The sequence below is a fragment of the Oppia nitens genome, unplaced genomic scaffold (assembly GCF_028296485.1).
Source record: "Oppia nitens isolate AA-2021 unplaced genomic scaffold, nextdenovo-longstitch-racon4-pilon3 scaffold2_pilon_pilon_pilon, whole genome shotgun sequence".
NCBI classification, from domain to species: domain Eukaryota; kingdom Metazoa; phylum Arthropoda; class Arachnida; order Sarcoptiformes; family Oppiidae; genus Oppia; species Oppia nitens.
Window position 1 is genome coordinate 8,547,452 of NW_026533210.1, and position 22,802 is coordinate 8,570,253.

Genomic DNA, 22,802 nt, shown 5'->3' on the forward strand with positions numbered 1-22,802 from the left:
CACATGTGATTTCAATATTTTGAATGTGTTTTTTGAATAATAATTGAATTTAAAAAATCAATTGTTTGTTAATTATTTGATGTTTTATTACAATTGTTTGATTTAATTGTGATTAAAAAAAACTTTTTTTTTATTAATAGTTTATTAGTGATTAATAATAAATACAATCAAATACCAGCAATGAGTTGGAAATTAAAGGTATGTTTCAAACAAACAAAAATATTTTTATTTTTCATATATTTTTTTTAATTCAAAAAAAAATTATCACATTTTTAATTATTCATATTTTTTTGTTGGAAATTAATTATTTGTCTAAACAAATATCAAAAAAAAAAATAATAATTTCAAATTCAATTTAATTGTTTCGTAAATTATTGATATATTATTTATTTGATTGAATTGATGATAAAATTGAAACTGACAATTGAATATTGACATCAATTAATATCATAAATCATATTTATTTTTTTAAAATAAAAAAAACTTAATATCAATATAACAATACATTTGTTTTAACGCATCGATTAATTTAAATAATAATAATAACTTTATTGAATGAAAAACTTTTAAATAATAATAATAATATTAAATAGTTATTGTTTTTTATGACTTAAATCTAAATAATTTTTTGTTGTTTGTAAAAACTTGCGATTGATTTGATAGTTACGATAAATTAAAGATAAGTTTAATAACTATAATATAATTTGTTGGTATAAAATAATGAAATTATTATTTTATTTTAGTTTCTATTAATATACATGTAAAACATTAGTTGAGTTTTACGGCAATTGTTTATTAGGCGCACCAATACATTAAAAAACTCATTGTATTTTAAAATTATTATTTTATTTAATTATGAATTTGTTATACATTTGTAGTTAATATGTTGCAGTCGTAAGCACTGGCATATCAAAGCATAAAAGGTATGGTCAGTGCTATCCCTTATATAGGGATTTAAGTCAATAGATTGACCCTTAAAATAGTCGGCAGTTATTTGAAAAGTAATAAAGTTATAGAAAGTAAAATATTTTCTATTATTGGCAAAAATGTTAAATTTATGTCTATTTGTTAATTAAATTATTACTTATTTTCTGTGAAATATTTCTATATATAAGTTATCATTAAATATAAAGTAGATATACTTTACATACATTTAATTATATAATTTATAACAAATAAATTTATAATTATTAACTTTAAAAAAAATTGTTAATAATTTTATATGTAAAATAATTAAAATATTTTATTATAAATAATATAATCTAAAATATTTGTATAATTTAAAAACAAATATTAATTTAAATATTAAGTGAAACTTATTTATGATAAATGGGAAAATATATAAACAAAAAAATTGTTTATTAAATAACTGTTATTTAAATAAATAGTTTTTTAGCAATTTTTTTGTGTATCACTCAATAGATCCGGTTTTTATCTGTCCATTAGTTGTTCCTATGGTTTAGAGAGGGTATGAATTGATTGAATAATTGGTGCAAAACTATTGACAGAAAGCACTGAAGACTTACCTCTTGGGGAGGGATTTGTTGTTCAGGAGTTGACACTTGGGTTCAGTTGTTGTTGTTATTGTTGACGATGTGGTGTATCTTTTGAAAGAAATAAAAAACTAAAAATTATCACTCAATTGAATCCATTAATTTTATACCAGATTTTTTTCTCAAGTTATATGAAACTGTTTTTATGTTTTATTTATTTAATTTTTTTTAGTTAAATAGTTTTCTGAAATTTTGTTGTTATTTTTATTAATTGATGTTATAAATAGTTAATATATTTTTTGGGACACAAAATAATTTTTGTGAAATGATTTGCAAATATATTGAGTGATTGATTTGAGTTTTTTTTGTGTGACGAGGAAGTGATTGATATCGACAACAATTATTAAATGTATTTTTAATTAAATTATTAAAATATATGATATTATTAAAAATAATTATCATATGTATGTATGAATTGAAAATAAATGTCTAAATCAATGGCAAAAGGCAGGCGAGTATTTGTGGTGGGGGTGGGAATGACCCGATTTGTTAGGCCCGGTGCCAACAAATTGTTAGACTATCCGCAAATGGTCAACGAAGCGGTCAACAGTGCACTCGACGATTGCCGACTAAAATACTCGGACATTGAATTTGCTGCCGTCGGCTATGTGTTCGGTGACTCAACCAGTGGCCAGAAGGCACTGTACGAAATCGGTATGACTGGCATTCCCATTGTTAACGTCAATAATAACTGTTCGACTGGTTCGTCGGCACTGTATTTGGCCAAAAATATGATCGCCGGTGGTCTACATGACTGCACTATAGCCGTCGGCTTTGAAAAGATGGAAAGAGGAGCTCTGTCTTCAAAATATAAGGATCGTATGAATCCAATGCAAAGTCATGTTAACCTACATTACGAGTTGTACGGCATAGAGGCGGCGCCCATCACTGCCCAGATGTTTGGTGAGGCCGGTAAAGAGCATATGAATCGGTACGGCACACGACCCGAACATTTTGCTAAGATTGCCGTCAAAAATCATAAACATTCAGTAAATAATCCCAACTCACAGTTTCGTGAAGAACATACACTACAGGAGGTATTGGATTCGCCAAAAGTCTATGACTTTCTTACTCGATATCAGTGTTGTCCGACTTCGGACGGTTCGGCCGCTGCTATACTGGCTTCTGAGGATTTTGTCAGACGAAACAATCTGATGGATCAGGCGGTCGAGATATTGTCGATGCAAATGTTGACCGATACGCCGTCCACTTTCGATGACAAATCGGCCATTAAACTGATCGGTTTCGATATGACCAGACTGGCTGCCGAAAAAGCGTTTGCCGAATCTGGTGTCACACCCGACGACATCAATGTTGTTGAACTACACGATTGTTTTTCGGCTAACGAACTGATTACTTATGAAGCACTCGGTTTGTGTCCGATAGGAAAGGGCAAGGATTTGGTGGACAACAATCAGAATACTTATGGAGGAAAATATGTGATTAACCCGAGCGGTCAGTTATCTCATACAGAGTTAATTCAGGTGTTCAACTGATCTAATGGTTATAATGTTTATAATATTAAAAAACAGGTGGTTTACTAAGCAAAGGTCATCCATTGGGTGCTACAGGTTTAGCACAGTGTACGGAACTAAGCTGGCAATTAAGGAATATGGCCGGTGCCCGGCAAGTGCCCGGAGCCAAGTTAGCACTACAGCACAATATAGGTCTCGGCGGAGCCGTAGTTGTGGCCATTTATAGGCTGGGATTTGCGCCAAATAATAATAAAGCAATTGTTTCTAAACTTTAAACTTATTGGCAAAATATAGTTTACAAAAAAATAACAACATTTAAATTGTTTAATATTTGATATCAATTGTTTTTTTTAGACATATTTCGATATGAATTATCGAAATTATTTATTTAAAAACTCTATATTAGAATTTTAGTAGATTAGTTGTTAAATTTTTATCAATTTTTTATTAAATCTAATTTAAAATTGTTTTTTAATATAATGTTATATTTTTTACATATGGATAATCTGATTATATTTTATTTAAAAACTATTTAAACTATAATTAATTTTAGCGTATTTAAATAAATTTTAATAAAATCTTTTAATATAATTAGTAATGTATAATATATTATATTTTTGGGGAATTTTATGTTATTATTATTTTGTTGAAAATTTATTCAATTTAATTGACTAAAAATGAATATAATATTTATCAATATTTTTTTTGACAAATTGATAATTATTATTATTGGGAATTGTGTGTACTTTATACTGCTTTTTTTAAAGTAAAAAAGTGTGTCAACAATTTTTTTGTGTATAGATATAATAGTTATAAATGAGTTGATTAACAAAAATAAAATACTGTATATCACTATTAAACTATTAATAGTGGTTTTAATGGATTTATTGTATATTTTAGGTGCAAAAACTTATTGTTTTGTTTGGTGTGAAATTTATTTGTTTTTTTAAAAAAAAGATTATTGTTTTCACTTAAATTATATTAAGATTTTATTTCCTCTACTATTGTATTATTATTATATTGAAACAAAAATAAGATTTTAGACAATATTTGATATATACAGTAGGCTTAGTGTCTATTGTATAGTATTTTATATAATACCTTTATATACACTACTGTACAGGTATTTTACTTAAACAAAAAAGTTATAAAAATAATTTATTATAGAAATAAAGTCATTATTTGACACGATTTTTGACATATCATTTAAATCATTACAAATTTATTACTAAATTATTGTAAAAATTAAAAACAAAAATAATAATAAATTTAAATATATATGTATTTATCTGTATATTTAGAAAACATATCGCGAAACGATTGACAAATTAGAAACAAACAAATCAAATGAGTTTGACTTTGAAAAGGCCAGACATGAGGTCTTCAAGTTTGGTATTTCCGGTTTAAGTCATACCGATAAACGAGAGGCCAAAATAGCTCACGCCATAAGTCTCGGTGCCGTTGTATGTATGGTCACAATTGATCACAATTACCGTTAAATTAAATATTTTATTGTTTTTTTTATATAAATCAAATATTAAGGCACGAAAAGGCAAAAACAAGAACTATAAGCAATTGACAGAAGAAAGAAAAGCAGAGAAACGTAAACAAAATGAAGACAAAGAGCAGCAAAGCACACAAATGTCACACAAGACAAGCATTTATAAGTGAGAGACCATCCATAGAGATCCATATCATTTGATCCAATAATCTTTGATAATATTAAATTTGTTGTTTTTTTTTATCTAAATGTCTTAATTTCCAGGAAAAAGAAATTGAAATCAACTAAAAATCCAAATGATGTAAAAGGTTTTGACTATCAGATCGGAAAATACAGAAATGGCGTCCAATTTGTGGATAAAAAGCAAATCAAGTCATCGCGTCGTAAAAAATGATAATTTTTTGTTTTGTTTTATTATTATAAGTATTTTTTGTTTATTTAAAAATAAAATAAATTGATTTCTAAAAATTAGTCTTCGACTTAAACCTGTCCAACACATTGAGAGACTTTTGATTACCAGTGTCTTCATTATCTTGTTTGTTGTCATCACTTGTTTTTTGTCTAACAATATCTCTAACTTTTTGTTGTCTCTCGGATTCATTTAATCCTTTCTTAATTTTTTCTTTCTTCGCAGTCTTTTGTCTTCGTTTTCTTGGTTTCGATTCGAATTCAATATCTTTCGGTTTAACATATTTAACATCTTTCTTGTCTTCCATCTGTTTCTTCAGCGATTCCTTGTCCACTTGACCCAAGATGTTAGGCTCTAATGATATCAATTCAGACGGTATCTTCTCCAGCAATGCCTTTACTTCCATTTCCTTGCGTTGCGATGAAGTCATGTAAGGATTGGCTTCGAGTGCATCGAAATTTGGTTCACCCGAACCAGGAATTATCAGAGAAGTAAACCCATCTTTATGTCCGACACCGAGAATGTCTTCAAAATTACAGAACTCCAGATCGGATACGTGAGCAGCAAATCGGTGTCTCATATAGGGAGCAGTTGGAAGTGTTTGTCTGAAACAGTTGTTATAAACTTCGACAACATCGCCAACAGAAACGCCAACAAATCCTCGTTGACTTACATCGAGATTTGATGGCATTGATCGCAAGCGAAACGAATTCAAACATTTAAAGTTTCTGATGTCCCAGACTTTCATTGTCCGATCGACACCAGCACTGACCATATATTGTCCCTCGCAGTCGAAAGCAATGTCCCGAATAGCTGATCCGTGGCATAACATTGATACGACTTTTTCCTTTTGATTCGGTGACCACATATCAACGGTTCCGTTTGGATGTGCAGTGGCAACGATAGCGTTATACGGATTGTGTTTTACGGCTGTTACGCGCGGTATCTTCATCTTTGTCGATGCGACCATTTGGCCGGTTGAAACGTCCAGCCATGAGATAAAACCGTTGTCCGAAACGGACACAAGTAGAAAGTGATAGTGAAGATAGTCTAGTTTGTAGACTCGATACATCTTTTTGATGCAATGTATTTGTGTGCCGCGATTGTCGTAGATGTGGACCCAATCTTTTTGGGCGACAGCAAACAGCGTCGGCATATGCAGCCAATGGACGTCGTGAACGGACTCCTGGACATTGAATTCACACATCAATTCTTTGGTAATCCAATCAATGGCCGCAACGTGACCTCTTTGACCACCAAGTAGCAATTGGCGACCATTTCGGTAATAATTTATAAAATAATGTCCCAATTGGTCCAAATTCAAGTCAAAGTGTTTGGTGGCACTCGTTATGTCTATAGAGTCGACAATTTCTCGTTGTGTAATCTGATACGTCTCTTCATTATCATCGGCCTCTAAATAGCCGCTCGTTTCGGGTAACAAAAGTTCAGATCTCGCGGCAAAACCGATACTATTTTGACGTTTTTCTTCTTCATTTCGAATTCTTTTTCGATGTTTTTGGTATTTTGTGGCCAAACGCTGAACAAAGAAAGAGATAATCATTAATGAAAAAACAAAATATAAGATCTAATTAATAGATAATATTAATTACTGAATTGACGCGACTTTTTCGCTCGTATTTCATCAGTTTATCTTTGCCGACAAACCTATTGTTGGCGAACACACTCTGGACTCGCTTCTGAGGGTCTTTCCATTCGTTGACAACCTTATTATTATTCTTCTTCTTCATTGACCTCTTGAGATCATCATTACCACCGTCGCCGCCACCGCTGATCTCATCCGCCAAAGTCGTCATCGATTCATTCATCATCAATGCATTGACATCAATACCATCGGCGCCTACTTTGTCGACAAAGTAACGCATAGTCTTCTTCTGTTTCGTTGAATCCATTAGTCGTCTTCAATATCTCTCCGATGGATGTCTTTGTCAATCAATTTGTCAAACAAAATGTTTTTTGTATTTAATTTAATAATAATTTTCTATTTATTTTAAACACATGTTTATTGCATTTTATATTAGTGGAAGTCATTACACACACAAATAATGTTACACAATATGTACAGCCATTATGGCCCCCAATAAAGTGTAACCACTGTCTGTATGTAATAAACTACAGTATTGACTGATTGTTTGTCTATGAATAACATAACAGCATATATGAATGACTCATAATCCACATGTATTTAAACAGTATTTATGTTTACAAAACACTTAATGTTTGAGTGATTTGGCACTCATTTGTTGATATTATTATCAATTAATTTGTTGGATCAGTTCATATCCATCAATCAATTAACAGGTGATAACAACATAACAACAATCATGACATCGATGTTAGAGTCAGTGTATGGCATACCCTATGCTCTGCTATCGGTTCCCAATCTGAAACTAAAGAAGCCGTCGTGGATCAAACAGCCGTCACCGATGGTTGTCTATTCGTTTGTTTTGGTTTCATATTTTCTGGTCTGCGGCGGTAAGTGCTTCGGCTGCGGCTATCAATTATATCTTCAAAAATTTGATGAACCAATTGGTTGCCAATCATAACTTATTTTTTAAAAAACTTTTTGTATCCTATTTTACAATTATTAGGCATTATCTATGATGTTATTGTCGAACCGCCGTCCATCGGATCAACAGTCGATGAATCGGGTCATTCACGGCCCGTGGCATTCATGCCATACCGGGTAAACGGTCAGTACATTATGGAAGGACTGGCCTCAAGTCTGTTGTTCACAATGGGTGGTCTCGGGTTTGTCATATTAGACAATACACACAATCCGATTACACCGAAACTGAACCGTATTTTATTGATATCGATTGGATTCATATTAATCATTGTCTCGTTTCTGACCACTTGGGTCTTCATGAGGATGAAGTTGCCGTAAGTGTGCCATAACTTTAACACCGAAATTGATTAATGATTTATTAATTTTTTCTTATTTGTTTTTTTCAGTGGATATTTGCTTTAAAATTATCGATATTTTTTTAATTAAAATTTTTTTTTGTTGGTCGGCGATAGCTTTAAATGTTTTGTTTTATTTTTTTTTTTTTTTTGTAATAACTAGTTATTTATGTAAATTTTTCTAAATAAAACATTTTTAAAATACTAATAATTTTTGTATAACTTATTTGAATTGATTTTTAAAAAAAAATAAATAAAATTATTTATCTAATAAATGTAAAGTGTATAGATATTTATAATTAAAAAAACATGATAGATTTAGATATCCAATAAAAACTGACTACAAATATACCCGGATATGTTTATTCAAAAAATATACAGGTATACTTTAAATTATTTATTAAAATTGTTTTTTTTGTTAATATTTAATAATTTTTAAAACTTAATTAATCCTAACTTATATATTATTTTTAGTTTACGGTAAAACTTTTTTGAACACATATAGTGTTATAATGTCTATATAACCGATAATATTCCTAAACTTTAAAACATTGGTTAGTTGTTTAACTACAAGTGCTACTTAAGTGTTAACTTATAGTGGATTTAGTAGATTAGTCAAAACACCTAATAAATTGCCATAAAAATGTTGTGTATTTAAAAACAAACAAAAAAAAAGTTTATCCATTATTTATTTTTTGAAAGTACCGGTAGTATAAAAATTACTCCCAAAAAAAAGTTTTCTATAATCATTTAACTAAAAAAAATTGGTTATTATTAACTATTGAACAGAAAAAATTACAACTAATTATAAACCAGTTATCAAACAATGCAATAATCGGTTAAATCAATCAATTAATTATATATAATTGATTGTAACAATTGATTGTCAAAAATATAAAATACAATTTTTTTTGAAAAAAATACAAATTAAATGACTGATCACATGATCGACTGTAATGTCCAACCAATAGTATTGTGTCGACTATTGGTATCGATATGTATGGTATGAATTGGCTGTTTAGTCGACTGTTTATACGCCCTGACTGTTCAGTCAGACTAGTTGTCTGGGGGTAGGAAAGCAGTGCTCACTAGTGAGCACTGGGTTTTAGATAACTGGCCCGATATTAGCCGTAATTTGGTCGGGGATATCATGTCTTAAGTACTATATTGGACATTACTGGCCTAACTGTATGCCTAAACCGACCGATAGTGACCAAACTAAGTGACCAAAAAAACCATTGGAAATGTCGACATAATGGCTAAACCACGTGACTATGTATTTAACCCAATGAGCGCCGGTATGTTTGTATGAGCTGTTATGTTCACCGGTAGTGTTGTTGTTCACTGTGTGTATGTGTGAGTCAGTGCACTGTTTTTGTGACTCCATATTGTTTATAATGTCTGTCTAACTGAGCCATCAATACAACTATATATACTGTATATTATAAATGAGAGCCCAATAGCCCTCTACTAAAACCCATAGCATAGGCATAGCATAGCATTGGTTATGTATAGAGAGTATATGTATTGTTGGTTGTGTTGAATGTGATGACAATTTTGTGCTGAATTTACTAATAATAATAATATGTGTTTTAGCTGTCAGTCAATCATTGCCAGCCATTTAACGGCTCGACTACTTCATCATTAAGAGGTCTAACCATTTGATTTGATTAGTTATATGATATATATATAAACCCCGATCCGATCTAAACCAGTGGTGTAGTGTAGTCGGTGACCATATATACTACAACCACCAGTCCTCATACAAACACACAGTGACTCACTTCAAGGCCAGCCATTATTGTTGTTGTCCTCACAGTACATACACACTCACTAACAGACACCCGACGGCAAGTGGACGGGCCTAATGATCGCCGACAAAATGATTAGTAATACCTAAAAAATCGATTGATTGATATGATTAACACATATATCTCTATAATGATATGATATGAATACCTAATTGATATCACACTATATTCTTATATATGATATAATCACATGTTATTTGAGTGCACACACAACACAACTATCTGCCGGCTCTGTCCTCTTAATTATAATCTCATAACTGGCCATTTGATTGACCATCTATTTAGTAGATGAATATAGTTTGACAATTGGCTAACAATTAGGGGTTTATTAACCGATAGTTTGCTCGGCATTGCATCAGATTTGAGGCCAATTTACAGACAGATAGATAAATCAATTTACTTTTGTAAACTAATAGCTAATAATATATATTTATTGATATTTTTTATTATATGTAAATTGTATGCAAAAAGTTATTTTAATGATTAAAAAAATTGAATTATTGATTTTGAATTTTTTTTTGATTTAATTATTATCCATTGAAAAAAACGTTGCTATACGTTATATACACTTTAAAATGCACTAATAGAGGGCAGTCCATGTTTATGGGCGCCAATACATGAATGGCACACTCCTATCTGTGTGTATGTATGTGTGTGTGTGTGTGTGCCATACATACATGTGCTCAATATATCGACTAATAACCTCTAATATTGCCTATTGTTTTTCACATTGTTTTACACACCATTTTTTCTATATATATATCATAAACTAATTTATTTATTTTTGAAACAAAAAACACATTTAAATCACAAAAATTTACATATATTATTAGTTTTTAATAGTTTATTAGTAATATACATAATTATCATATATATATTTATACACCCTTTTATCAAAGACATTGTGTTTAATACTGTTTGGGATCAGTTAAAGACATTAAATGACTTCTTTTAAAAAAAGTGAGACAACAATAGTGATGGTGTTTGGCATTGATTTGAAATAATTACTTAAATATGTATTTTATTTTTAAAATATGATTTTTTTTTGCTTACAGACACCTATTGAATGTGTGATAAACTCTGATCGCTTGTCTGTCTGTATGTATGTATGCCATCAGTGATTGTCGGTTTAAGTCAATAGAGACACTATTGAATCGTTTCAATGGAGGCCGGGTATGAATTTGACAAAAAAAAGTGATCACTCAAATGTGTTTGCTTTACTAACTGTCATATAAATATGACCAAAAGGATGGGCGGACCACAAGAGTCGTCGGCGCAAAACATTGTCAAAGGCTTTGTATCGGCGCCTAATCTAGCGATGAATGCACCGACCGTACCGATGATTGGCACTCAACAGCAATCCCAACAACAACAACCAAACAGTTTTAATTCTCAACAAAAAGATATGATGTCTGTGTCAGTGAAATCGGAACCCGATGTCGATTCGCCGGTTTTAGAGCCGGTCAATGGTATGGTTCAGCCGCCATTCATTCCCGGACCAAACAAAAAGCGCCGAAATACTAATAAACTACAGTTCCTGTTGAAAGTGGTAATGAAATCAGTCTGGAAGCACCACTACGCCTGGCCATTCCATACACCAGTCGACTCTATCAAACTAAGACTACCAGACTATTATAAGATTATTACCAAACCGATGGATTTGGGAACAGTTAAGAAACGATTGGAAAACTATTGGTACTATTCAGCTGATGAATGTATCGATGATATTAATCAGATGTTTGCCAATTGTTATCATTATAACAAACCCGGCGAAGATGTTGTCCTAATGGCTCAGTCCGTCGAAAGGGATTTCAAACAAAGATTACAGAATATACCCGTCGAAGAAACAGAAATACCTATGCCTTCAGTTAAGAATGCAAAGGGAAAGAAAGGCAAAGGAAAGGGTGGTCCCCGAGGCAGAGGTATGACTACTACTACTACTACTATCATATGTTTTTCACTAACAGTTATACAATATATATATATTTATTTATAAATATATTAATACTTGGTTTCAACAAATCATATGTTTTTTATTATGATTTGTTGATAAAATATCTTATTATTATTGATTTAGTTATATATATATATATAACATATGATAGATAAGAGGTGTGAATATGTGACACAATAATAGTGTTTCGGATATTATTGTACAATATATTTGGGGGAAAACCCACTATTAGTTAGTCAATAGATTACATAATCATAGGTCAAACCCCTCCCCCTCTCTATGTTATGAATACTCTAATACTAAGTGTATTAGTGAACTGTTGACTAACAAATAGTTTTAGACTAATAGCGCCATAATATTGGATAATAGAGTGAAATATAAACAAAAAAATTTGATTAAAATTTATATATAAATGAATTACACAATTGTTTTCCATATATATATATATTAAGAAAAACTAATTGGTTTTTGCAAATCCCCTGTTTTTTTTGCGACCCGTTTTTGACCTGACTATAGGCGCCGCTTCATTTCAAGCGACCCGAAGTAATATAAATGCATCACAAGCGGGTGCTTCCGCTGCCCCGCCATTAGCTGTACAGCAGCCTCAGCCACCACTACCACCACCAACAGTGTCATCAGTTTTGCAGAACTCTGTGGGTGCGCCCAAACAGCCGGTGATAAATACGCCGGCCATCGGCCACCAGACTAGTGTCACAAATTCAGGTTCAGTGTCCGTCCCAATGCATACGAGTTCACCCATTATTAATACGACTTCAATCAACAAACTTATGCCCATATCTACCATCTCTAATACGACTTCAACCCATACAGCCGGTGGTGGTCCTCATCAGCGCGGATTTGTCGACGGAATGACACCCATAACATCACTTCCGACGGCAACCGTTCCACCCATTCCTCAGCAGACAACAAGTTCACCTAACATTCAAAACACATCATTCAGAAACAGTGGACCCTCTGTTATGCCGGCCATTCATTCGTCCGGTCCGTCGAAACCTAAAAAAGGAGTCAAACGAAAAGCAGACACAACAACACCATTAGACTCAAGTATATCATCCGCTTATAATATACAGGTTAGCGAACCAAAGCCATCAAAGATGTCAACTCGTCGAGAGAGTGGTCGACCAATAAAGAAACCCTCAAAAGACTTACCCGACACCGCACAACACGTATCGAAACCGAAAAAAGGAAAAATGACCGAAAAGATGAAATATTGTAGCGCTATATTGAAGGAGTTGTTTGCCAAAAAACATGCCGGCTATGCCTGGCCTTTCTATAAGCCCGTCGACACTGAATTACTTCAACTCCATGATTATCACGAGATTATTAAGAATCCAATGGATTTGGGAACAGCAAAGGTATTATTGAATTATATTAATAGTTATGATTTATTTAACTTTTTTTAATTTTATTTATTTAGTTAAAAATGGATAATAGAGAATACCGACGACCAGAAGAGTTTGCAGCTGATGTTCGGTTAATATTTACCAATTGCTATAAGTATAACCCTCCGGACCATGAAGTGGTAGCCATGGCTAGAAAATTACAGGTGCGTCCAAATGTTTTGGTAGTTTTTTTTAAGATGTGGTGGTGATGGTGATGATGGACCCTCTGCTGGGCAGGAATGCATTGTTTCAATCAAAAATGCAATTCTAATAATCAGTTGAGGGAATAATAAACGGCTTAATTAATCGCAGAATCTCGTTGTTAATGGAGTGTCTGTTTCATGCTTTTGCAACAAATTTTGTTTTTTAAAAAATGAAAATTAATTCAATTTAATTATAATATTATTATTAATTATAATTATTGATGTTATTTAGGATGTATTCGAAATGCGATTGGCAAAGATGCCCGACGAACTTGGCCTCGGATCCGGTGGATCGGACAGCAGTGATAGCAGTTCCAGTGGAAGCTCTACTCCAAGCTCATCGAGTAGTGAAAGTGATAGTGAACACGAAAGAACCGAAAAAATAAAGTTATTAGAGGAACAGCTGAAGAAGATGACGGAACAGATTGCGTTCTTAGCTCAAGAGGGTATAAATAAAAAGTCGTCGAAAAAGAAACGAAAGGAAAAGAAACCGAAAACCAAGTCTAAGAAAGATAAAGACGACAATAAAGTTGAGGTCAAAAAAGAGAAGGAAGACTTTGTCGATGGCTCTTCACTGATTGCCGGAAGCAATATACCACTTATCGGTAATTCGGGTCCAAATGCCGGCTCCACTACTAATATCGGCCCAAACAATGAAATTAACACAAATATACCAATAGGTAAGCCCTCGCGTGGGGCCAATAAAGTCTTGCCCGGCGCTGCATCTAAAGGCCAGAATTCCCAAAACAAATCAGCAACGACTGCTCCGGGAAAAAGACAGAGATCTAATAGTAGTAAAGTGAATAAAAAGAATGCCAACAAAATGATGGCAGTATATGAAAGTGAAGACGAAGACAATGCCAAACCTATGTCTTATGATGAGAAAAGACAACTCAGTCTTGACATCAATAAATTGCCGGGTATTCACAATTGAGTTGTTGATTGTTTCACAAATTGATGTCTAATGATTTTGTTGTTGTTATCAATGAACAGGTGATAAATTAGGAAAAGTTGTTCACATTATTCAATCGCGAGAGCCATCGCTTAGGGATTCAAATCCAGATGAAATAGAAATAGATTTCGAGACATTAAAACCGTCGACACTAAGAGAATTGGAGAGCTATGTGGCGACCTGTTTAAGGAAAAAGCCGAGAAAACCTTACAGTAAGTGTTATGTGATATATAATGTATATATATATTAGGTGTAGGAGTGATGATGACCCCAACCCTCTGCTGGGCAGGAATGCATTGTTTCAATCAAAAATGCAATTCTAATAATCAGTTGAGGGAATAATAAACGGCTTAATTAATCGCAGAATCTCTCTGTTTTTAATAGAGTGTCTGTTTCATGCTTTAGCAACAAATTTTTTTTTAAATAAAAATGAGCTCATTTTAATGATAATATTATTGTTAATAATAATTATAAATATTTTTAAACAGATACTAAAAACAAACAAGCGGCTGCCGCTGCTATTGCATTAGCCAGTGTCAAAACACAAGAGGATACGGAGAAAAAGAAACAGGAGCTCGAAAAACGTCTGAAAGATGTTAGCGGACAGTTGGGTACCACCAACAAGAAGACGCCCAAAAAAGGTTAGATCCATATTTAATTAAAGCTTATGGATTTTCCAACATTTATTTTGAGGGTTTGGAAGTACTTATTGAAATACAGATCCCTATGCTTTCACAGATTCTGAGAACAGTCACGCAGCCGCCGATGTCGGTCCCACATCAAGACTAAGTGCCAGCAGTTCGAGCTCGAGTGACAGCGACAGTAGCAGTAGTTCGAGTTCCAGTAGTTCCAGTGATAGCAGCGATTCTGAATCAGGTTAGGAATCTATGTGATGAACAAAAAACATCAATTCAGTCACTCATTTGATAAAAAACAAACAAACAAAATAAAACCAAAAGCGTCACAACATTTTATTAATCATTATTATTATAAAAAACAAAATAATAACTCCTCAATGATTGCTTCATATTAATGGTTAAAAAAAAATTTCAATACATAACATGTCATTCATTTAACATTATTTTTCAAAAAAAATTGATAACAAATAACACATAGACATGAAAATAACATTGAATTTGTTGTTCATTCATCTCTCTTTCTCTCTCTTTTTGTTTTAACTATTTATTTAGACTTTAAGTTTTAATTTCTACCTCACAAAACAATTTCATTTTATTTCATTCGTTTTTAAAAATTTATTTTTTATTTGACTGTTTAACAGTCACGCAAAAACATCTCAATACAAAAGCCTTTAACAAAATACAAATAAAACACAAAAAGTCTGATTAAATGTTAGGGTAAAACCAATTTTGTTTTCATGAATATTTAAATTGTATATAAATTTTCAAAAAAGCCATTGAATCAGTCATTGATAAAAATCACACAAAACTCGCCTTTTTTGTAATCAATCTCCGATTGAGAGCAAAATAAATAATTATGATTAACACACAAACAAATTAATTCTCAAATTAAATGTTAATATAATTATTTAAATATAATTAAAAACACACAATAAATGTTGAGTTCGAGAGTGCAGTGTTCTGATGGGTCCGTAAATAGTGTCTACTTTTAAAACTGACTGTCCATATAATATATATTTAACATCATATATATATATATATTTGATTCATCTGTATATTAATTGTCTGAATTAATTGCAATTTTTATTAGTAAATACATTTCATTTGTAAATATAATAATAAATATTTTAAATACTTTTAAAAAACTACTGCCCATATTATTAACTCATTTTTTTATTAACATAACATCATCATCATCTCTATTGATTTACTGTATATTATATATATATGTTATTGATTTCGTTAAAAAGTTTAATTAAATTTGCATTTATTGTATTACTCTAATAATAATTATTATTATTCATATAAATAGCATGTTTTCTACAATATTTATATGGCATAATATATTATTGAATGGATAGCGCGTCTAATAAATAATTTAGTTGATTACCGGTATATATAATAATTGAGTTTAGAAATTATTTAAGCAAACGGTTAGACTTAGTGGACGACCTTTTAGGACATGAGCACTCTTGGGCTGCATTTATAAAAAAATTATTATTATAATTTTAGTCAAAGCCTTGTCTATATTATAGATATAAATGGTAAGCTTTATGTTCACTTTTAAATTATATAAAAAATTAATAATAATTAAAAAAAACATTTATATAAATATTTATTTTATAAATTACATAACAAATAAATGCAAAAATAAAATCATGTTATGGGGCAGTTATCATGTGGCTCTGTATAGAGCTCTCTATAAATTATATATAAATATATTGATTGTCATTACATTTTATCACAAGTATATCAATCATTTGTAAATAATAGTTCATTGAATGCAAATTTTTCTTATATATATATCAAAATATATATATATATATACATACATTTTTTATTTAACTTATTAAAAAAATCTTGTATTTAATAATTGTGCTTTATTTATAAGAGCCATACTATCGTTGAGTAATAATATTATTATGTCATTTATTTGTCATTATTATTATATATTATAAATATTGTTTCACACATTGATTTTTTAAAATGCCCAAAAATTTGTATTTTAAACCAAATTTTACGATAAAACAAATACTTAATTTTTTCAAAAAAAAAGTATTTAAGTGTTGACCCAATAAATTTGAAAGTTTTACCGAAAAAATCTGTTTGTTTTGTTATTACATTAAAACTGTTTTAATAATAAACTATAATCTCTCAGAATTACTGCACTCTTGGATAACCAACAAATGAGATGTCATTATTTAGTTATTTACTAATTGAATAAATTAATTATAAATTAAACCAATTGTTAATACTAATAGCCACTTAAAGTATATCATAAGAGTGTCACAAATAATTATGATTATTATTGATGAAAAAACACTACTACTATATACTATACCGACACAGAGTCACCTAAAAAGAAGGCCAACACAAATAAAACGATGGGTCAGTTCACTGCACCCCATACACAGCACACGCCTACATTTCCCGGCACTCTTCCCATAAATCAATCCTATAATCAACAACAATCAATGACCGCCAATCTTGAGCCGCCACAAGTGCCGCCAAATAAAGCGTTCGGGAGTCAGCCGTTCAACCAGCCATTGCCTAACTCTGTCGCTCCCAATAGCTCAGGCGTATCGTCGTCTATAGGTATTGTTTAGACTCTTTAGATCTCTTAAGACTAGCTATTTGCTAATACTACTACCCATTTTGCCGACCCGACCCACTCCGTCCACAATTGTCAACCACAACAGTAAAACCAGCAATAGTGGCCTCGCATTCAAGCCTTCCTCAACAACCGCAACGGACGACAGCTATGGCAACAGCAGCGCCCACCCGAAAGCATGTTACTCCTGCTCCAGGTGCTCAACAAACACAACCATCACCGACAACAGTTAAACGTAAACATAGTAGTACTGTAGGATAAGGTTGTTATGTTTTTATTAAATATGGTTTTCTCCAATTATTAGCTCTAATATCATTGAATGCCAATCAAGAAACCAATAACATTAGGGACTCACCAAAAGTCAACGCATCTCATTTTGCTTCTCCATCTATTCCTACAGGTATTCTAAATATGATTGTTTAGTTCACTTGAAAACTAATATTTTTCAATTGCTAATGTAGGGTCGACACAGTTGTCAAACCAACAAAAAATAATTAAAGATGATTTTAACGCCAATAATTTACAGTCAAATGCACGACATATTTCAGATTATAATTCAGGTATCTTTTTGTTGTTGACTTACAATGAACTACAAATGCATAGTATTATGTGTACTTATAGCTCATATCAATCTAAACTAATCAATTAGTAATATATCGGATGTAAAACTAACTATTATTTTTATAACAAAACAGCAAATTCGGTGAATTACGATATGTTAGCAATGAATTCACCGACAAATGGTGAGAAAAAGGAGTCGTCCTCAAAGTCATTATCTGTTTCTATGTCTCAGTCAACTACATCTGTGATGCCGTCGACCAACAAGAAACCCAATGTAAGTGTTGTTAAAACGTAATGTGATTGTTGTCTCTCGAAATAAAATATACTAATCTCGTAAATATCTTCATCACAGGCATCATCTGAGTTGGCATCGAAAAGCGCCAGCGGTTTGGGTGGTTGGAAGGCTTTGGGCCAAACAACTAGCGGCGGCAGTGATCGTATCAATAAGGTTGCGGCCGAAAACAGTTTCGAACAATTCAAAAAACAGGCCAAAGAAAAACAGGACCGACAAAAACAATTAATTGTTCAGCAAGAGTTCAAACGGACACAAAAAGAACGAGAAGAAAGAGAACGAATCCGATTAGAAAAAGAAAGACAACGAGAAAAAGCTGAAGAAGAGCTACTGGAAAGGCATCGGAAGGCACAACAGCAGCAAATAGACAGTTCACGTAATCAATCATCTAATTCATCGCCTGCTTCCGGGTCGGGATCTCCATCACAGGTGGCATTGACTGCATCAGATCGGGACAGACTTAGACAGCAGGAAAAAGAAAGACGAATGAGAGAAGCGGTCAGTATTTGTTTGATTTGTTTGTTTAAATAAAAAAACTGAAATGTGTTACCAATTTGTGAATTTTTTGTTTCTTCATTATAACAGAGAGCCCAACAAATCGATTTGAACCGACAGAGCGATGTGATGGCTAGTTTTGAAGAAATGTTGTGATTTAGTTGTTTTTATATTATTATATTATTTAAAATCATTGAATTTGGGTAACACTAGCATTGCTCTGTTACTTTCATTATTTTCTTTATACTATTATTTTTGTGTCTCATTCATTGTAAATTATCATTATTTAAAAATATATATATATATATATTATTAATTAATTAAAAAAAATTGTTATAAAATATATATGATGAAAAAAAGAAAAATATAAAATAATTGCATAAAATCATTATAAAATTTAGGAACTCATTATTACTATTATTATCATTATTATTACATGACAAATTATATGCTACAAAAAAAACAATAATGTGTGAAAAAATTTAATTGTTCACTAATCAAAAAAATTGATGATGTATGTTTGCTCATTTTTTTAAAAAATACTTGAAAAATTTCATATTGAAAAAAATATATTTATAAAAAACAATTTTATTTAAAAAAATGCAAGTAATTTTCATTGAACTATTTAAATGTTATATATATACTGTAAGATATATATGTATACATTATATTGAAGTAATGGGGTTTTGATTTTTAAAAAATATATATATAAATGAATTATAAAATAATATTCTCTTAACATATGATTCATATCTATTTTCTAAGTTATTTCAAAAAATTAAAATATGGTTTAAATGATTGATAGATAAATATATATAGAGATTTGTTGAATAGTAAAATGTACTAGATAAGATTCATTGTAAAGTTTATTAAAACAAAAATCATCTTAAATAACTACAACAACAAAACTTGTTATTAATTTATATATTACTAATTGCAATCACAATTAGGACATAACAGATTATTATTAGTTTAATTAATATGATTTTATCATTTTTGTTATCATTTAATTGAATAGGAAAATCATTTTTATTTAATTTATTACTTTTTTTTCTATATTGTCTCCTATTTCTCCTCTAATTGATTATATGATTATTAAAAAATATAAATATATAGTAACTTATTTATCGATAGATTATTATTATTATTACTCTCAACATTTCAATTTTTAAATTAAATATATTGTTATTTAAATGAATTAACCAAATATTATTAAAAAAAGTTGGCATTTAATATAGATATTTGAAATTATTATTATTTGTTTGAAACATTTGTTTTTACGACATGTAACAAGTTTTAAATAATAATTAATTAATAAGTATATTATTGTATATCTAAATATAATATATAAATTACTTATTGATTGTATCATTGTATATAATATGAATATATATATATATATTTATATATTATTATTATTATTATATTGTAATACTTTTAATTACAAACATAATTTGCTAATTTAAATACCATAAAAAACAAAGAATTGATTTAATAATTTTTTTTAATTTTAACTCTTATTAATTGTTATTTAAATTGTAGTTTACTCTACAAATAAATGATTATAAAATAAATAAATAAAAAATATTTTATTGTTTTGGACAACAAACAAAAATTAATTATTGAAATTACGTTTTTTATTAAATTTTACTAATCTCTGACAATGGATTTGGAGTACATAATAATTACTAATATCTTCAAAACAAATTAAATTACTTTTTTTATATTACTTATTATGTTTTAGACTTTAAATCTCAGAGTTTCCAGAGTATCCAAACTAATATACCGTATAACCTCTGACCCTATCATCTCAACTACTTATACCTTATTTTATATTTTTATGTTATGGAAAATTTTCATACATTAAAAAGTATATTTAATATTGTTGTTTAATAAAGTTGTCTTATTTTGTTGTTGTTGTTGGTTATATGCAATAAAATTAAACAAAAAAAACTAATATTACTACTGTATTAAAAAAATATAATAAATAATAAATTTACTATTAATAATGCATAAACTAATATTTAGTTTTATTTTTTCTCTATATTTTATCATTTTCAACATTATCTACAATATTTAGTTATTAGTAGTGTTTATTAAATTTATATTATCATTATTATTAGGGGTTTCCATAATAATTAATTTTTTACTATTCAGTATTAACTCATAAATAATTTAATGTAATTTAATAAATTATATTTTATATTATAATAATTATCTATACAAAAAAATTTATGATACTAAATTGAGATTTTTTTACAACTTCAACAATAAAGTCCAAAATATATAAATATAATTATATAGTTTGAATAGTATTATTCATAATAATTTTAATTGGGAATCTACTCTATTGTATTGAATATATATTTTTTGTTGTTGCAAATATAATTCAATGTCTAATACACTAACATAAACATCAACAACAATAAGATTTTTTATTGGAAAAATCATTGATATAATACACAATAGACTTAACAACTATAAAAAGTTTTACACACACACTAACACATTGTCATAAACAAAATTAATTCATTATATTTATTTAAATTTAATTAATTGGACACGTTTTACGGCACACAACAATTCAAATAACAATTTATATGTTAACAATAGTATCTAATTTAAATCAAAGTCACTATATGGCACTTAAATTTATTATAATTTTTTGTAGATATAATCATTATTATAGTAATTAATTATTTAAATTATATATATATACTACAGTATATACTGTATATAAACACACCTCCTTTACCGGTTAATTAAAAATGCGGTCTATTAAGTAATCTTATAATAAATTAAAGTTGTTATAATTAATTATAAGTAATAAATTTTGTGAAATATTAAAAATATATCATTAATATATCTAAATATGAAATTTTATTTTATTTTGTCGCCCACAAAAATTTTTGCTTTAATTAATAATATCAAAACTTTTTATTTTAAAGTGAAATAAAGACATTTGATTTCAATTTGATACTAATTTTTTAGTATCATTATAACTAACTAAAGTAATTGAATTTAATTTTTAAGTTTGTCTAACAATTTGATAGTTGAAAACACTTTCCACAAAAAATTCAACAAATTATATGAAATCGTTTATATTATAAATCATAAAAACGTGATTTAAAATTAACTATAAAAACAAATTGATGTGCAAATTATGAAAGCATTATATGCTAATAAAATACTAATAAATTTAATTATAGGGTATAATATTGTTTACTTTCACTTTCAATGATTTTCTTATTGTATAATAATATGAATAATAATAATTTTATTATAACTTTTAGTTATTTTTGCTAATTAGTAATTAAATTATAGTATATACTGTAAATAAATAGTGTGTAAAATACAGTATGCAATAATCAAATATTTAAAATAGTATTGTTTTTAATTATGTAAATATTTAAAAAAAATATTAACTGGCACATTTTCTTGCATAAAATGACCTAATTATAATATTTAATTTTAAAAGTTAAATATTAAATTGTTTTTAAAAAATAAAATAATAATTATCTCTTTAACAAAATTAATATTATACCAATAAATTAAACATAAAATATAAAACTAAAAAAATATAAATTATGAAATATTATTTAATTTTAAGTTAATATTAATAATATCACATAAAAAATTAATTGCACAATTTTCATAATAATAAAAATATCATAAACTATTTTTAAACAAAATAATAACAATATAGTAATAATAATAATAATTTATACAAAGTTTTTATTTAAAACTTTTTAAAACTTTTTTTATAGCTTTATTTATTAGCTTTACGTAATATATTATAAATTATTGACTTTTTATTTATATTTGTGGATATCTGGATACTATATTATTATTGAACATATAAATAGCTAAGTGGCAAATATAAAGTTACATCAATTACTATCATATATCAATATATTCAGTTAAATTTATAAAAAGCTAATTATTATTCAGATGAGTGTCTCAACAACAATAACAACAAAAAAGTAGACAAATTATTATTATTAAATAAATAAATAATTATT

The 22,802-nt window shown here is 29.1% G+C and overlaps 5 protein-coding genes across 11 annotated transcripts; 4 read left to right on the forward strand and 1 right to left on the reverse strand.

Moving 5' to 3' along the window:
• Positions 1–150: 150 nt before the first annotated feature.
• LOC128956217 (uncharacterized protein C1orf131-like) lies at positions 151–4,953 on the forward strand. Its single transcript, XM_054301906.1, has 4 exons — positions 151–198; positions 4,330–4,491; positions 4,571–4,695; positions 4,794–4,953. Exons 1-4 carry the CDS (start codon positions 181–183, stop codon positions 4,921–4,923), a joined length of 435 nt encoding a protein of 144 aa, XP_054157881.1. The 5' UTR covers positions 151–180; the 3' UTR covers positions 4,924–4,953.
• On the forward strand, positions 1,979–3,305 carry LOC128956215 (sterol carrier protein 2-like). The gene is made up of 2 exons (XM_054301903.1): positions 1,979–3,008; positions 3,086–3,305. Exons 1-2 carry the CDS (start codon positions 1,979–1,981, stop codon positions 3,301–3,303), a joined length of 1,248 nt encoding a protein of 415 aa, XP_054157878.1. The 3' UTR covers positions 3,304–3,305.
• LOC128956214 (WD repeat-containing protein 46-like) lies at positions 4,939–7,000 on the reverse strand. Its single transcript, XM_054301902.1, has 2 exons — positions 6,549–7,000; positions 4,939–6,475 (listed from the first exon to the last, which is right to left on the reverse strand). Exons 1-2 carry the CDS (start codon positions 6,846–6,848, stop codon positions 4,991–4,993), a joined length of 1,785 nt encoding a protein of 594 aa, XP_054157877.1. The 5' UTR covers positions 6,849–7,000; the 3' UTR covers positions 4,939–4,990.
• A 130-nt stretch (positions 7,001–7,130) lies between these two features.
• On the forward strand, positions 7,131–7,977 carry LOC128954957 (oligosaccharyltransferase complex subunit ostc-A-like). The gene is made up of 3 exons (XM_054300577.1): positions 7,131–7,431; positions 7,548–7,839; positions 7,912–7,977. The coding sequence occupies exons 1-3, from the start codon at positions 7,281–7,283 to the stop codon at positions 7,925–7,927; spliced, it is 459 nt and encodes a 152-aa protein (XP_054156552.1). The 5' UTR covers positions 7,131–7,280; the 3' UTR covers positions 7,928–7,977.
• A 901-nt stretch (positions 7,978–8,878) lies between these two features.
• LOC128956348 (bromodomain-containing protein 2-like) lies at positions 8,879–18,979 on the forward strand. Of its 7 annotated transcripts, none has more exons than XM_054302068.1 (16): positions 8,879–9,158; positions 9,457–9,511; positions 10,727–11,593; positions 12,142–13,001; positions 13,064–13,192; positions 13,464–14,151; positions 14,225–14,395; positions 14,672–14,824; positions 14,904–15,059; positions 17,171–17,416; positions 17,521–17,667; positions 17,737–17,832; positions 17,894–17,992; positions 18,128–18,267; positions 18,346–18,783; positions 18,871–18,979. In XM_054302068.1, the coding sequence occupies exons 3-16, from the start codon at positions 10,909–10,911 to the stop codon at positions 18,934–18,936; spliced, it is 4,074 nt and encodes a 1,357-aa protein (XP_054158043.1). In that variant the 5' UTR covers positions 8,879–9,158; positions 9,457–9,511; positions 10,727–10,908; the 3' UTR covers positions 18,937–18,979. The 7 variants fall into 7 exon arrangements, with proteins under 7 accessions (XP_054158043.1, XP_054158046.1, XP_054158045.1 ...); XM_054302070.1 differs by lacking the exon at positions 8,879–9,158 and having other exon boundaries at positions 9,191–9,511; positions 10,727–10,844; positions 10,920–11,593; XM_054302073.1 differs by lacking the exon at positions 8,879–9,158 and having other exon boundaries at positions 9,192–9,511; positions 13,464–13,836; positions 13,912–14,151.
• Positions 18,980–22,802: the final 3,823 nt, after the last annotated feature.

What these genes read in the sequence shown, in the direction of transcription:
- LOC128956217 (XM_054301906.1), top strand. An exon ending in CCATAAGTCTCGGTGCCGTT is followed by an intron (nt 4,492 to 4,570) that starts GTATGTATGGTC and finishes TCAAATATTAAG; the next exon opens with GCACGAAAAGGCAAAAACAA. An exon ending in CACAAGACAAGCATTTATAA is followed by an intron (nt 4,696 to 4,793) that starts GTGAGAGACCAT and finishes CTTAATTTCCAG; the next exon opens with GAAAAAGAAATTGAAATCAA.
- LOC128956214 (XM_054301902.1), bottom strand. Translation starts at nt 6,848, where the DNA reads ATGGATTCAACGAAACAGAAGAAGACTATGCGTTACTTTGTCGACAAA. An exon ending in GAAAAAGTCGCGTCAATTCA is followed by an intron (nt 6,476 to 6,548) that starts GTAATTAATATT and finishes TTCTTTGTTCAG; the next exon opens with CGTTTGGCCACAAAATACCA.
- LOC128956215 (XM_054301903.1), top strand. Translation starts at nt 1,979, where the DNA reads ATGTCTAAATCAATGGCAAAAGGCAGGCGAGTATTTGTGGTGGGGGTG. An exon ending in ATATGTGATTAACCCGAGCG is followed by an intron (nt 3,009 to 3,085) that starts GTCAGTTATCTC and finishes ATTAAAAAACAG; the next exon opens with GTGGTTTACTAAGCAAAGGT.
- LOC128954957 (XM_054300577.1), top strand. Translation starts at nt 7,281, where the DNA reads ATGACATCGATGTTAGAGTCAGTGTATGGCATACCCTATGCTCTGCTA. An exon ending in ATATTTTCTGGTCTGCGGCG is followed by an intron (nt 7,432 to 7,547) that starts GTAAGTGCTTCG and finishes TACAATTATTAG; the next exon opens with GCATTATCTATGATGTTATT.
- LOC128956348 (XM_054302068.1), top strand. Translation starts at nt 10,909, where the DNA reads ATGACCAAAAGGATGGGCGGACCACAAGAGTCGTCGGCGCAAAACATT. An exon ending in CCATGGCTAGAAAATTACAG is followed by an intron (nt 13,193 to 13,463) that starts GTGCGTCCAAAT and finishes GATGTTATTTAG; the next exon opens with GATGTATTCGAAATGCGATT. An exon ending in CGACCAACAAGAAACCCAAT is followed by an intron (nt 18,268 to 18,345) that starts GTAAGTGTTGTT and finishes TCTTCATCACAG; the next exon opens with GCATCATCTGAGTTGGCATC.